This window comes from Schistocerca gregaria, chromosome 1 (genome assembly GCF_023897955.1).
Source record: "Schistocerca gregaria isolate iqSchGreg1 chromosome 1, iqSchGreg1.2, whole genome shotgun sequence".
NCBI lineage: Eukaryota > Metazoa > Arthropoda > Insecta > Orthoptera > Acrididae > Schistocerca > Schistocerca gregaria.
Genome location: NC_064920.1, coordinates 652,508,489 through 652,522,604, shown reverse-complemented (window position 1 = coordinate 652,522,604; position 14,116 = coordinate 652,508,489). Strand labels below are relative to the sequence as shown.

At 39.8% G+C, this 14,116-nt stretch overlaps 1 protein-coding gene across 1 annotated transcript in view; it reads left to right on the top strand.

Moving 5' to 3' along the window:
* Positions 1 to 14,116, top strand: part of LOC126361173 (uncharacterized) — a 698,690-nt gene that overhangs the window by 549,981 nt on the left and 134,593 nt on the right. Inside the window, exons 9-11 of the mRNA XM_050007769.1 lie at positions 6,366 to 6,508; positions 6,928 to 7,031; positions 10,512 to 10,685. Coding sequence (XP_049863726.1) covers positions 6,366 to 6,508; positions 6,928 to 7,031; positions 10,512 to 10,685 — 421 coding nt within the window. The remainder of the gene's footprint in view (positions 1 to 6,365; positions 6,509 to 6,927; positions 7,032 to 10,511; positions 10,686 to 14,116) is intronic.

Here is a 14,116-nt window from a genome sequence, read left to right as displayed (position 1 = left end):
TTCTACAGCAAAATATCTGGCCTCACTACTAAAGCCGTATGTGGGTAAGTGTTGCCACCATATACGTAATTCCGAGGATTTTGTCAGTCGCTTGAAGGAAGTTAAGCTTAGCAGCTCGGATTTATTAGTCAGCTTTGATGTGGTCTCACTATTTACCAAAGTGCCTTTAATGGAATCGTTACATCTTATTGGTAACTTATTCGGTGCAGAAATGACGACCTTGTTTGAACATATACCCTCCTCAACGTACTTTTTATTCAATGACGAATTCTTTGAACAAACAGACGGCGTCGCCATGGGGAGCCCTTTGTCCCCTGTGGTAGCTAATCTCTTTATGGAGGACTTTGAGGAGAAAGCACTTGAGTCTGCTGTCTTAAAGCCTACAACTGAAGAAAGCAGGCGTCTACAAAATTCCCTGTGAATGTGGCTCTGCATATATTGGCCAGACGACAAGAACTGTCCATGAACGATGTACAGAACATGAAAGATACACCCGTCTGCGGCAACCGTCAAAATTGGCAGTAGCAGAGCACTGTATTTCATTGGGACATTCAATGGAATACAATGGAACAAAAATTTTAGCTCTGGTTTCCGGATTTTGGGATTCCGTAATCAAGGAATCAGTGGAAATACGTCTTGCCGATAATCTTATAAATCGTGACAACGGCTTTCAACTGAATAAAAATTGGAATCCTGTTATTAAAATTATACATTCACAGCGGAATAGACAGCGTCATTCGATACTCAATGACTAGATGATCTTTTACTTTCACCACCGAGGGCAGCACATACAACTCGGCTATGCCGCGCATGTCAACACGTGCGCGAGAATCGGTATAAATACCGCGACTGCACCTGGGCTCTTCAGTAGTTGTGTACTCACCTGATGATGGCCGGACGTCTCTGGGCCGAAATATCGTGGCAGAATGTCGACGGGATCCGGCTGCATACCCGGAAATTATTAGAAGAACAAATACGCCGGGAAAATTTCAGAAGTCACAACACAGAAACTGTACATTACTTGGTTAGAGGCATTTAGTGTGATTCACTAAGTCACAGTTTTGCCTCTTTCCTTACGATGCAAGGCACTGAGTACACTGGTAACCTAATGGAATGATTAACCCACAGTGTGTGGATGGTGTAGCTCAAGTTGGAGGCGATTCTGTGATATTTCAAGGGTGACCCAAACCCACTCATTCAGGTTACCATGAACATGAAGCACTATGTTTATTTGAACATTCGCAGTGATGAAGTGTAGCCTCTTGTGGAGAATGATGGGTCGGGGTGAGTCAGAAGCCATTCAAAGGCAGAAAAATACCTTTATTTTGCCAATAGTTTGTGTGACAAGCTCAAGCTGGCATGTCATGGTGCTGGAAGATGGATCTCAAGCCATGGGTTTGGAGGTGAAGCATTATAGTTGGTCTCTGGCAGCTGCTATACTCACCGTGGCCCAAGCATGATGTGATCTCATGTCAACATCCCTCATGCAGTCAATAGCCTCTGTTCAATGTTTGGCCAATCAAGCAGTGGTTAGACACTGTGATAGGTAGTTCTGACAGTGCAGCAGAGCAGCCTCATGGCAGAACCAACACTGTGGCAGATGCTAATTCACCGATTTGGCATCCTGCCAGGTTGGATGGTCAGTATTTATAAGTACCAAAGTGTATTTGTGAAACACCACGTGCCAAAGTGCCCCTGGCTTCAGTAACTAGCCTGGCACTGACCGGCAGGCAGTGCCATGGCACAGTGCTGGCCATATTTACAGTGTGAAGCCCTCTTGCTTAGGCCCACACCATTGCACTCCTCTCCTCTTTGAAGAATTTGGTCCTTCAAATTTTCCTATTGCTGTACCTGAGACTAGTCACTTCTTTGTTGTTTGTTTCTGATGCATTTTAGTCTCTGGCTAACAACATCTACAGGAGTTGTTCTGCAGTGTTTCAGCAGCTAAAATAGATACCCAGATACATTTAAAATCTTTCCACAGTTTTAAGGTTTCAGTCACTAGGTATCTCTGGAAACTAGCACTAGACCTGCCAACCAGTGTCAGGATAGCTGTGTTATGACACTTTGACTTTTGTTCATTACATGCTTACGTCACCTTTTATGCATTTTCCTTGCTGCTTCCTGCAGCACTGTCGAAGATCTCTCACTGAGGAGTCCACAATGCTCTTACAGTCTATGTCTTTGACTTTTTGATTCAGCAGCAACATTAAACTCTCTCATAGTGGTAGGGTTTTTGGGAATCCCTGAGGGATCCTACAACAGTACTCCCACTACCATTACAAAACTACATACCTATTCTTTTCCACATTTATCCTCCTCAACTTGAAGCATACCTCATTGGTGTGTCAGTCATCTTTACTGACTTACAGCAGGCTGGGCCACCTGTGAAAGCAGACATATCATATACCAGCTCTGCTACAGTGAAAAAAATGAAATGTTGTGTGGTGGGGGCATCCAGGTGGGTAGAGCTGATAGCCTGGTGCAATTCTTTTGAGGTGATGCCACTTCGGTGACTTGCACATCAATGAAGATGAAATGATGATGATGAAGACAACACAGGCATCCAGTCTCTGAGAGGAGAAAATCTCCAACCCTGCCGGGAACTGAACACGGGCCCCCAGGATGACACGCCAGCATGCTGTCCACTCAGCTGTGGTGGCGGACTGCTGCAGTCATTGCACAGCTTTTTATATTGGTATGGCTACCAATCAGTCCACCAGGACGAATGGCCATCGCCAAACTATGGATGAGAGCAAAGTGGATCACACTGTGGCCCAACACGCAGCTGAACATAACATGCTTGATTTTCGTGGCTGCTTCACAAACTGGGCCACCTGGGTACTCCCCTCCGCCACCAGCTTTTCTGAACTAAGCAGGTGGGAGTTATCCCTGCGACACATTCTCTGCTCCCAAAATTAACCTGGTCTCAACCTACTGTCCCCACACCTTCCAACCACCAATTTCTGCCTCTCTGTCCTACAACCTTCTCTTAATTCACATTCCCTCATCCTCATTGTGTTTACTCTCTGCCAACACAACCACCAGTCTATTCCCCTATCTGCTCCTCTCCCTTTCCATTCCCTGTCCCCCTCCCCATTGCCCCTCTCTCCCCTACAGCCTCCTAATGCTGCCCAAGTCTTGTTCAGCCACCTTCTGCAGTAATATCTGCATCCTCTGTGAGACAGCACTCTTCTCTCCCCCCATCCATACTTTGTTATCCCTCCACCTTCCCTACCCTACTCCCAGCTTGTTCAACGCAACAGTTGCAGCCTGGCTAAAGCAGCCAGAGATAGTAGTTATGTGTGGGAGTTATACCTGCTTCTGTGAATTTGTGTGTGTGTTTTCTTTTTTTGAAGAAGGCTTTGACCGAAAGCTAAGTGTGTAACACTCTTTTTGTTGTGCCTGTCTGCCACTCAGTATGTCATCTTTAATGATGAGTAGCAATCTATCCTTTTCATAATTATTGAAATTCCAACCTGGACTTTCCATTGTTTGATTCTTTGTCAACTTAGTCATCACAGCCCCCATGTGGTACATTATCCTAGTAGCCTATGATGGCCTATCATTAGGTCAAGAAACAAGAAAGCAAGTTCAGAAAGAAGAGCTTAAGATGTACTATTTACAAAAGGAAAACTGTTATAAAGTCACTACAGTAGTATTTTTCATCATAATGTCCAGAGAACTATGGCTTAAATCCAAAAACTTCACCTCTCATCCCCGAGAGAACAGATCAGTGTATTATGCTTCATGAGGTCTTCGGTATCCTCCTGTATTTACGAGGTTTGCCCAGAAGTTAATGCACCACATTTTTCTTGAACAATTTTTTATTGAACATAATGAGAATTACACATACAAAAGAATAGCCTACACACCCTATTTTTTCATTTAACCTCCATCCCATTCTATGACCTTCCTCCAGCGCAAAACATGGGCACGTATGCCCTGTCGGTACCAATTCTTGTCCTGGTGGTGGAGCCAGTGCTTCACTATGTGAATCACCTCCTCATTGTCCTGAGACTGTCTTCCGTAAATGGCATCTGTCCTCGTGATGACAACATCAGCTTGCTACAACATGTCAGGTGTGACAGCTATGGATGGTCTTCCTATCTTCACGGCCATTGAAAATCATGGAGCTCTGCCTAGCAGCCTTCTCATGACCTCAACTGCCATGCCCAGAAACTAGCTGTACTTCCATTGACAGCAGATGCTCCATTGACTTTGCACAAGCATTTGTGAATATTCCTCACAGTTTCTTTCTCTGCAGTGAGATATTCAAAGATGGCACATTGCTTGTAACATACATCACCTAAGATGCCATCTTGAAACTGTCCTACAGCTACGCTATCTGTTGGAAGTGACAGAAACTTAGCGCACGCACTCAGGAGACTTCATATAATATATACATTACATTTTGCATTCGTAGGATTATTTTTGGATGAGAAAAAAGTTGGTGCATTACTTTCTGGGCAACCCTTATAATTAATCACAAGCACTCTGTCAGCTAGAACCTCTGCCCTCTTAATTCAGCTCTGTAATACTTCCTCAAATTTCCTCATCATAAATCCTTAATACTCAATATATTCTCCCATTACATCTTACACTGGTTCTGACAGTTATCTTAGGCAGATAAGCTATCATGCTGACTGCACTTCGAGGAACCAGGAGTAGCATAACAATGATGTTACAATCAATAACCCATCTTACATCCGTGGTATCCCAGATCCTTGCTACTCTGCTTGAGCCATTGTTGCATGATGAAAATATAGAAAACTAAAACCATAAGATACTATTGTGCCACTGATCTATGTTGTACTTCATCAGCACTGTTCTGTGGTTTACTACTACCAGAGTAGAATAAGGAGAAGGAGTGCAGCACAGAAACGAAAAGGAAGAGAATAGCTCCACAGACAACTCAGTCATTCTGTGAATGTCATACCACATATCAACTAGTTTAGATTCCTGGAGGACTCTTATTTCATAACACTACTACTTACAATGAACTATTCCTTCAGTTGCTTACTATCTGCATTTGCCTAAACTTCCCTGATACCCACAGCCTTCTGTGTCTCAACCAAATATTCTCTTTCCACTACTTGGTGCAATGCCATCTTTGCTGGCATATCAAACGTATCACATCTTGTGGCCCAGTATATGGAGTCAAATGACCTGATGCTTGCACTCCATACATACAACTTGTTTCATTGGTTCATCCCTTGGATCCTTCCCAGGTACCAGAACTGAATACGTGCTTGGTATAATAAAATATGACAGTGGAAGAAGGTCAAACCCTGGAACAATTGGATCCCATGAGCACTTATAGAAGGCACATGCAGCTATTTCTTGTGTTGCCATTGACCATAGCACCTCTGCCAATACTGCTTCTGACTCCGCCTGTAAAGGGTGTGGGTGTGCTCAGGTGGAGAATGGTTTGTCATGGTGAGTCAGAAGCCATTCGAGGGTAGTACAATCCCTATATTACTCTAATTATTCATATTATAAACTCAATCCCGTATCTGGCAGTGCTGGAAAGTGGGCCTCGAGCCATGGACCTGGTGACGAAGCATTGTAGTAGGTCACCAGCAGTTGTTATGCTCAGCACAGGCCAGACATGGTGCAACCTTTCATAATCAGCATCACCTGGCTGGCAACTGAGTTATGCCAGAGGGGATGTGGCAGCCTGACTCAGCCCAGTGATTATGAGACAACTATCTGGTAGCACCTGGTGCAGACAGGCTCCACCAGTGGCTTTGTGGCTAGAAGGGTCTCACTTCAATCCTCGGCTCATCAGGTAGCAGCTGGACCCCCTGGCAGGTGGTCCTGTTAAGGCTTACTGATTTTATGACCTGTCTGGCCAGATATCCAGTATTTATATGTGCCAAAGAGTGTTTGTTGTGGTGTTGCTGCAGTGGCACTAACTGAAAGATGGGCAGCGGCACCCATTGGGTGCTGTGGCAGAATGCTGTGCCAGTGTACTGCTGCAGGAGGCCCTCTTTATAATGCCAGACCCTCTTGCCTAGACCAGTGCTGTTAAAATATTCCTGATTTGTATCATGTGTGCACTTGTGTCTTTTGATGTGACAACAGCAATATTCACAGGGCTGTATGCATATATTCCTGGTTTGACACTCACTCAGGCTCCCAATCACACCTCAATTGATGTATGAAATTACCCAATTCTAAGCCCATAATAAAATTAGAGACAATTTGTAACTGCAGGTGAAACATAGCAATCAACATCCCTTCAGAATGCTCACTCTATAGGGTATAAGCATCAGCAAATTGAAATAATATTAAATTTAGTTTCTATTGTGATTTAGATATAAATAAGATTTGTAAAATTAAAAGTAAGTTTTACTTTGTAGTGTGGACCATTTGCTGCAGAAGAAGGGTTCCAGCAAAAGTTCCTTTCCATCATTACCACTGCGTCTACAATATTCACCATTGCCTGATATCAACCTTGACAAAGGAAAGGCAACACAGGCCCCTGATACGATGGAAGAGACAGGTTGAATTACTTAACTTTTTATTCTTGTTTAATAATTGTACAAATTTGCCACCAGAAATGTTTGCCACAAATTAAATTTATGTAATTGATATATTTAAGAGTTGGTATTTTTAAATTATATCTGCTTTATGTTATAACCTGCATATATTCAGGAAGGAAACTGAAGGTGTTAGAAAATGTGTTGACCACAGCAGCTGCCATTGTAGCATTATTCCGTATTTATTTGTCATTACTTAGTTAGTTATTGTGAACACTTCTATTGTGATAAAAGTTACAAAAAAGTTGAGTGGAATTCATAGTAAAAAATAGAATGGAAAAGTGTGAAGTTTTGAATTGTCAAGGTTGCTTACACTAGGATAAATAATATAAGTAAATTGACATACACTTAAAAACACTTGCTTCAGTATTTATTGTTACAGTTGCAGGAGTACTGTTTGTATTTGTACACTGTGCTGAGGGCCTTGTGACTTGTGATACAGCAGAGTGCAACCCATACTGTACAATATTCAGTAACCGCAAAAAGGTAATGTACAAAGCATACTACATACTATTCAACCTTCAGAACTGTCTTCAACGTGCATTTTTAACAAATAATGTTAAAGAAAACAACACTTCCTAATGTTCTTTGAAAGTTTGCAGAACATTAGGAAGTTATTTTCCTTATTGATATTATTATCATTTCCTTTTTAATATTATTATCATATTCTGCCAAGCACTGACAGGAAATTAAGTTAAATAATGTTGCTTTAAGCATTTGCATATGCTGTGTAAATATTCTGAATTCACAGTTCACCCTTTCCTCTTTACCATAATGACTTAAAATTACTTCTAGCAGTACAAGAAACAATATATAAGGAAACTGAAGTATATAACAGCTGTTGCATGGAACAAAAGAAATCAAATCAGAATAAGGTGTTTTTATTTTCTATACAAAATTATTTCCTTGTCTTAGCAGATGCTGGATTGTGAACACACATTTTTCAGCAGCTGAGACAAATATAATTGGCAAAGAATGTAAAATATAACAAGGAATAAAAATATTAATGGCAAGGGAAAAAAGTAATGTCTTATCTGCAGTCTGAATGTTACAGCAGTTCAAAGAAGCAGGGTGGAGAGAATATATGTATCAAAATATTGTTGGAAGTAGGGGAATCAAATGCTTTCAGTTTGTTGCATGGCAAACGATAGTGTTCATTGAAAACAACACAATGTTCTTACAGCAAGTAACTAACTGTTACTCTTGATAAATCGCAATAATGATAATCTCAATAATAATAAACAAGTGTAGCAGACAATGTCTTAGAAAGCTGCAGCTGTTTCTCTCCCCCAAATGGGTTCACCTGATAATTTTACTACTGTATGTTACATCTACATCTACATCTACATGATTACTCTGCAATTCACATTTAAGTACTTGGCAGAGGGTTCATCGAACCACAATCATACTATCTCCCTACCATTCCACTCCTGAACAGCGCGCGGGAAAAACAAACACCTAAACCTTTCTGTTCGCACTCTGATTTCTCTTATTTTATTTTGATGATCATTCCTACCTATGTAGGTTGGGCTCAACAAAATATTTTCGCATTTGGAAGAGAAACTTGGTGACTGAAATTTCGTAAATAGATCTCGCTGTGACGAAAAACGTCTTTGCTTTAATGACTTCCATCCCAACTCGTGTATCATATCTGTCACACTCTCTCCCCTATTCGTGATAATACAAAACGAGCTGCCCGTTTTTTGCACCCTTTCGATGTCCTCCATCAATCCCACTTGGTAAGGATCCCACACCACGCAGCAATATTCTAACAGAGGATGAACAAGTGTAGTGTAAGCTGTCTCTTTAGTGGACTTGTTGCATCTTCTAAGTGTCCTGCCAATGAAACGTAACCTTTGGCTTGCCTTCCCCACAATATTATCTATGTGGTCTTTCCAACTGAAGTTGTTCGTAACTTTAACACCCAGGTACTTAGTTGAATTGACAGCCTTGAGAATTGTACTATTTATCGAGTAATCAAATTCCAATGGATTTCTTTTGGAACTCATGTGGATCACCTCACACTTTTCGTTATTTAACGTCAACTGACACCTGCCACACCATACAGCAATCTTTTCTAAATCGCTTTCCACCTGATACTGGTCTTCGGATGACCTTACTAGACGGTAAATTACAGCATCATTTGCGAACAACCGAAGAGAACTGCTCAGGTTGTCACCCAGGTCATTTATATAGATCAGGAACAGCAGAGGTCCCAGGACGCTTCCCTGAGGAACACCTGATATCACTTCAGTTTTACTCGATGATTTGCCGTCTATTACTACGAACTGTGACCTTCCTGACAGGAAATCACGAATCCAGTCGCACAACTGAGACAATACCCCATAGCTCCGCAGCTTGATTAGAAGTCGCTTGTGAGGAACGGTGTCAAAAGCTTTCCGGAAATCTAGAAATACGGAATCAACTTGAGATCCCCTGTCGATAGCGGCCATTACTTCGTGCGAATAAAGAGCTAGCTGCGTTGCACAAGAGCGATGTTTTCTGAAGCCATGCTGATTACGTGTCAATAGATCGTTTCCTTCGAGGTGATTCATAATGTTTGAAAACAGTATATGCTCCAAAACCCTACTGCAAACCGACGTCAATGATATAGGTCTGTAGTTAGATGGATTACTCCTACTACCCTTCTTAAACACTGGTGCGACCTGCACAGTTTTCCAATCTGCAGGGACAGATCTATTGGTGAGCGAGCGGTTGTATATGATTGGTAAGTAGGGAGCTATTGTATCAGTGTAATCTGAAAGTAACCTAATTGGTATACAATCTGGACCTGAAGACTTGCCCGTATCAAGCGATTTGAGTTGCTTTGCAACCCTTAAGGTATCTACTTCTAAGAAACTCACGCTAGCAGCTGTTCGTGTTTCAAATTCTGGAATATTCCATTCGTCTTCCTTGGTGAAGGAATTTCGGAAAACTGCATTCAATAACTCCGCTTTAGCGGCACAGTCGTCGGTAACAGTACCATCGGCACTGCGCAGCAAAGGTATTGACTGCGTCTTGCCGCTTGTGTACTTTACTTGCAACCAGAATTTCTTCGTATTTTCTACCAAATTTTGAGACAATGTTTCCTTGTGGAACCTATTAAAGGCATCTCTCATTGAAGTCCGTGCCAAATTTCGCATGTCTGTAAATTTTAGCCAATCTTCGGGATTTCGCATTCTTCTGAACTTTGCATGCTTTTTCCGTTGCCTCTGCAACAGCTTTCGGACCTGTTTTGTGTACCATTTACACTGTACAATCACAAATAGTAGGTCAATTAGCAATTTAACAATTCAACTAGAGGAAATGATTGTCTCTTCATTTCTTCAATTAATTCTATAAAAATTATGGTACATTAATGATGATTTAATTGCAAATCAACCTGACTGAAAATTAAGTAAACAGATACCAAAATTTTAATAAATATAGACTCAAAAGGTACAATAAATAAATAATGACTATAGTCAACTTGAAGTAATCATTTCATACATCATTTACATTACTAATAAATAGTACTAAAATAAATCAGATCTGTGAAATATACTCACAAAATAAATTCACAAAAATTATTATTATTAAAATATTAAATAGACAAAGAAACTCATTCAAATTACATTCTGTACATACAGTATGAAAGTGAACCTGTAGAAAGCCATGAATTAAACAGATGGATACAATTGCTCAGAATAAGTAACAATGAAGCAAAGTTCATAGCGGCACATTACTAAGACAATTTGAAAATTTTAGAGGTTCTTGGTTTGTATTTCTACATATAAAACCTTAAGCTGTAGCAGTATTTATTTTATTTTATCTTTTTTTCTGATTGTCATTATTTATTTGCTGTTTAAAGTTTACTGTTCTGATCATTTGTAGTCACCCTTTTTAGACCAACATTGCTAGTATGTATATGATCGAATTGTGGTTCACAGTGAGTTGAACTAAAAGGTTTTGTGTTGTTGATTGTAGGTAAAGACTACACATTATCTGAAAGGCACTGCAAATCCACGATGGGAGTCACTGGCACAGTTTTTTGTGAATGATTATAGGCATGCTGCACTATCATTTGTTGTCTGTTCTTGGAGCCCACGGAAAATGGCAGACACTGATTTACTGGGATTAGCTACTCTTTCTCTCTCACAGGTATGTTAATTAGCTGTTACACCTAGACCTATGTCTGTGCTTTGGATATCAGTATTAACAATATGACAGAGTTAACTGTACTATTATTAAGTATTTTCCCATTACATTAAAAAATGAAGCCTGCAAAAACTGATGGTTTATATGAATCTGTATGAGACCTGAATTAATATTTTGCACTGGAGCAAAAAATTCCTATAATTCTTGAAATCTTGTTAAGTGCACTCACAACAACTAGGCTCCTAGGCTCTTCTATTGTTCATTGTTTCAATGATTGTGTCACATGATTACAACAAGCTTATAGCCATATTTATTGCACTTCTTCGTGTAAGTTCCATGTTCTGTGTCAGTCCAACCTGATATGGAACTCATGTATTTACTTAATATCAATGTATAAATTATCAAAATTGATTACAAGAAATTCCTTTTATAGACAAAAACTCTTTCTTGGTACTCTGTCAATATACTAATGCCTGGAACTTCTGGTTCTAATCAAACCTTCAGTTTTATATTTGCATATAATGGTATCCTCCGATATTGGGTGTGTTGAGCGCCTCTAACTTAAACTTATTGAGCCTTAAATGATATTTTTTTTGTATTTTGTGAAGTACATGATCTGTGATTTGGCTTTACTGTTAGAACCAGATGTTGGTGTTCAGACTTGGGAGTCTGGATGTGTGTGAATGTATCTTGTATAAGGCATTTCATAATGGTGTAAGGTTGTAAAGTAAGAAAGATTTCATGGATGTTGCTGGCTGTACTGTGGAAGTCCAGTATACATGAGGTGTAATCTACTGAAATAATAAATGTGTGGAAGACATCAAGGGTGGGGGCAGGGGGAGGGGCTGGATAAGGCATAAATCTGGCAATGGAACATAAAATGTGACGGAAGCATAAACACTTAATATGTGTGATGGTGCTTTGTCTTTTCACTAGTTTCCTGTAGCTGTTGCACTGGGGACTTTGTGAAAGCATTATTTTGCGCATGATACCCCTGACCCCAAAGATACATTTGACTGCAGTGGAATAATTAATAGAGACAGTGGCATACTCATTGGTAACAAGCAATCTTCTCTAAAGATTCTTATTACAGCTTGGACTTGGTAATGGTTAGATATGTGTGAGATTCTACAAAGGGGGATGACATCTTCTAGAGTTTACTTTGCAGCATTTCATCAAGCAAGCATGTTACTTAAAAAAGTTCAGGATACCTCAGATATCATAGGTAATTCTAGCAGCTCTAAATTGTGTGTAATTTTGACAGTGGGTACTAAGTCATCCCGTAGTGTATTCAAGAAAACTTATTTCAATCTGGCAATGCTAACATGTTAAAATGATTATAAAGACATGACTATACACCAGGTTTGTGTCATCTACTAAAAAGATGAGGAATTTTCATCAGTGATTCAGCCATGACACTCATCTAGTAAGCAAGCAACTGAACCTTGGTCTAAGATGGTAGCTACACAGAATGTTATTCGTTAGGTATCTGACAAAGGCTTGGACAATTTGCTATTGTGGATGTGGTTGTTTCCAACATGTGCGGGTTTCACTAAATACTGTGAATGTAATATTTGTTTTTCTTTTAACCTTAGCAATGGGTACCTGATGAACTGTTGCTTTAAGTACTGTGATACAAACTTTTTTTAGAGTTACCAGAAATTCTGTAATAGATGGGTGCAGTACTCCTCATAAATCATGACAAGCATTCTCCATATATATGCTGAATGGAGAAAAGATTGTAGTCAAAGTATGATTATAGTACTTAGTATAACTGCCAGAATGTGTGATGTATAAAATTAAACTCCACATAATCAGGTCATGAAGGCCCATTGGTACCGACTGACCACTGTATCATCCTCAGCCCACAGGCATCACTGGATGTGTATATGGAGGGGCATGTGGTCAGCACACTGCTCTCCCGGTTGTGTGTCAATTTACAAGACCATGTGTGATGTATGGGATCCTAATTTGTAACAGCAGCTCAACAGTACAGTCACATATTATAAAAGATCAATAGAAAAGAGAATTTAACATTCTGCAAGGAACAACATTTATTAGAGCAAGGAATACACAACAGTAACTGCCATAACATAGATACTCTCTCACAAAGATTTCATTGTCAGCCATATTTTTCATTCCCTGACATTCTCCCCACTGTGGTCCTATCCAGTGGGATGACCAGCTTCATTCCATCTGCCAAAAAATACTCCCCTTAGTGACTGGTTTGTTAATGATGTCTGTGAATGTCTTACAACAATCCAGGAAGGTACCCTCTTTTTTTGCATCCAAGTAAAGTGTAGATTTAGCCATCATACCTTTCGCACCCCACATTCTCTATATCTTCAGTGGTGTAGTAGTTTTCTGTTGTATTGTATTCCAGACAAGATGACAAAAATCTCCTGAGATCTCAGTCCTTGCTGCAAGAAAGTTTGGTCCACTTCACATGTAACACCCTTGCGTAATCTTCAAAACTGCAACAAGATGACAAGAATTTGAACAACAAATTAGGGCCTGTTTCTAAGGTGTCATGCAGTAACCAGTAATTTGGCTAATAATATGGATCCTCGAAACTTGTCCATACTCTTTTTTTCAATTCATTTATTAACAAAATGATATGATAGAGGATTTACAGTGACACAGTCTTTCAGCACATTTTCTAGTTGGTTTTACATGGTACACTTCACTACATCTGCATGACGAATTGTGTACACTTTCTCAGCCCTTCAAATCCTACCTTGCAAACTACTGTGCAAGGCAGTTTAAAGCCTTTGTTTGCAGAGCAGTTCAGGAAAGATGACACGTGTTATATTTCCAGAATTACTCTGCAAACTGAGGTATTAAATTCCCTTGCACAGTATTTACTTGCTGTGGTTTTGCCTTTAAAATGATAGGATGGTCACCTGTCAAAATATTAGCAGTTGTCGATGATGTCACCCACCTAAATTCCTGTAAGTTATTTGAACATCATATATGGTATGCTAGAAACAGGCTCTTGAAGAGTATTATAGAGAGTGAAAACCTGATGTTTTGATATTGCTGTTATTTCGACAGTGGTTTTGCCGTCAATAAACTTGTTGATAGTCAAAAGTCCCTTGTGTTGAGAATAATATTAAAATTCCCTGTACTTAATAGATGAAAACTTAACTTTTTATTGTGCTCAATGATTTTGCCAAGTCATTCTAGGACTAGAACACTTTTCTTGTAATATTGTATCCACCAATTATTTGATTATATGTGGGGATTTTAATTTTGTCACTTGAAACTCAGCAGGTGACTGACATTACCATCATAAACTTCCACTACTGATGTGTGCTCATATTTGTTTAGTGTCTCTTTTTTATCATTATTATGCCAAAATCTCAATAATCTGATAGAAATGAAAATAATGCACCACCTTGTTAAAGCACTCACAGCTACTTAGAGAATTTTGT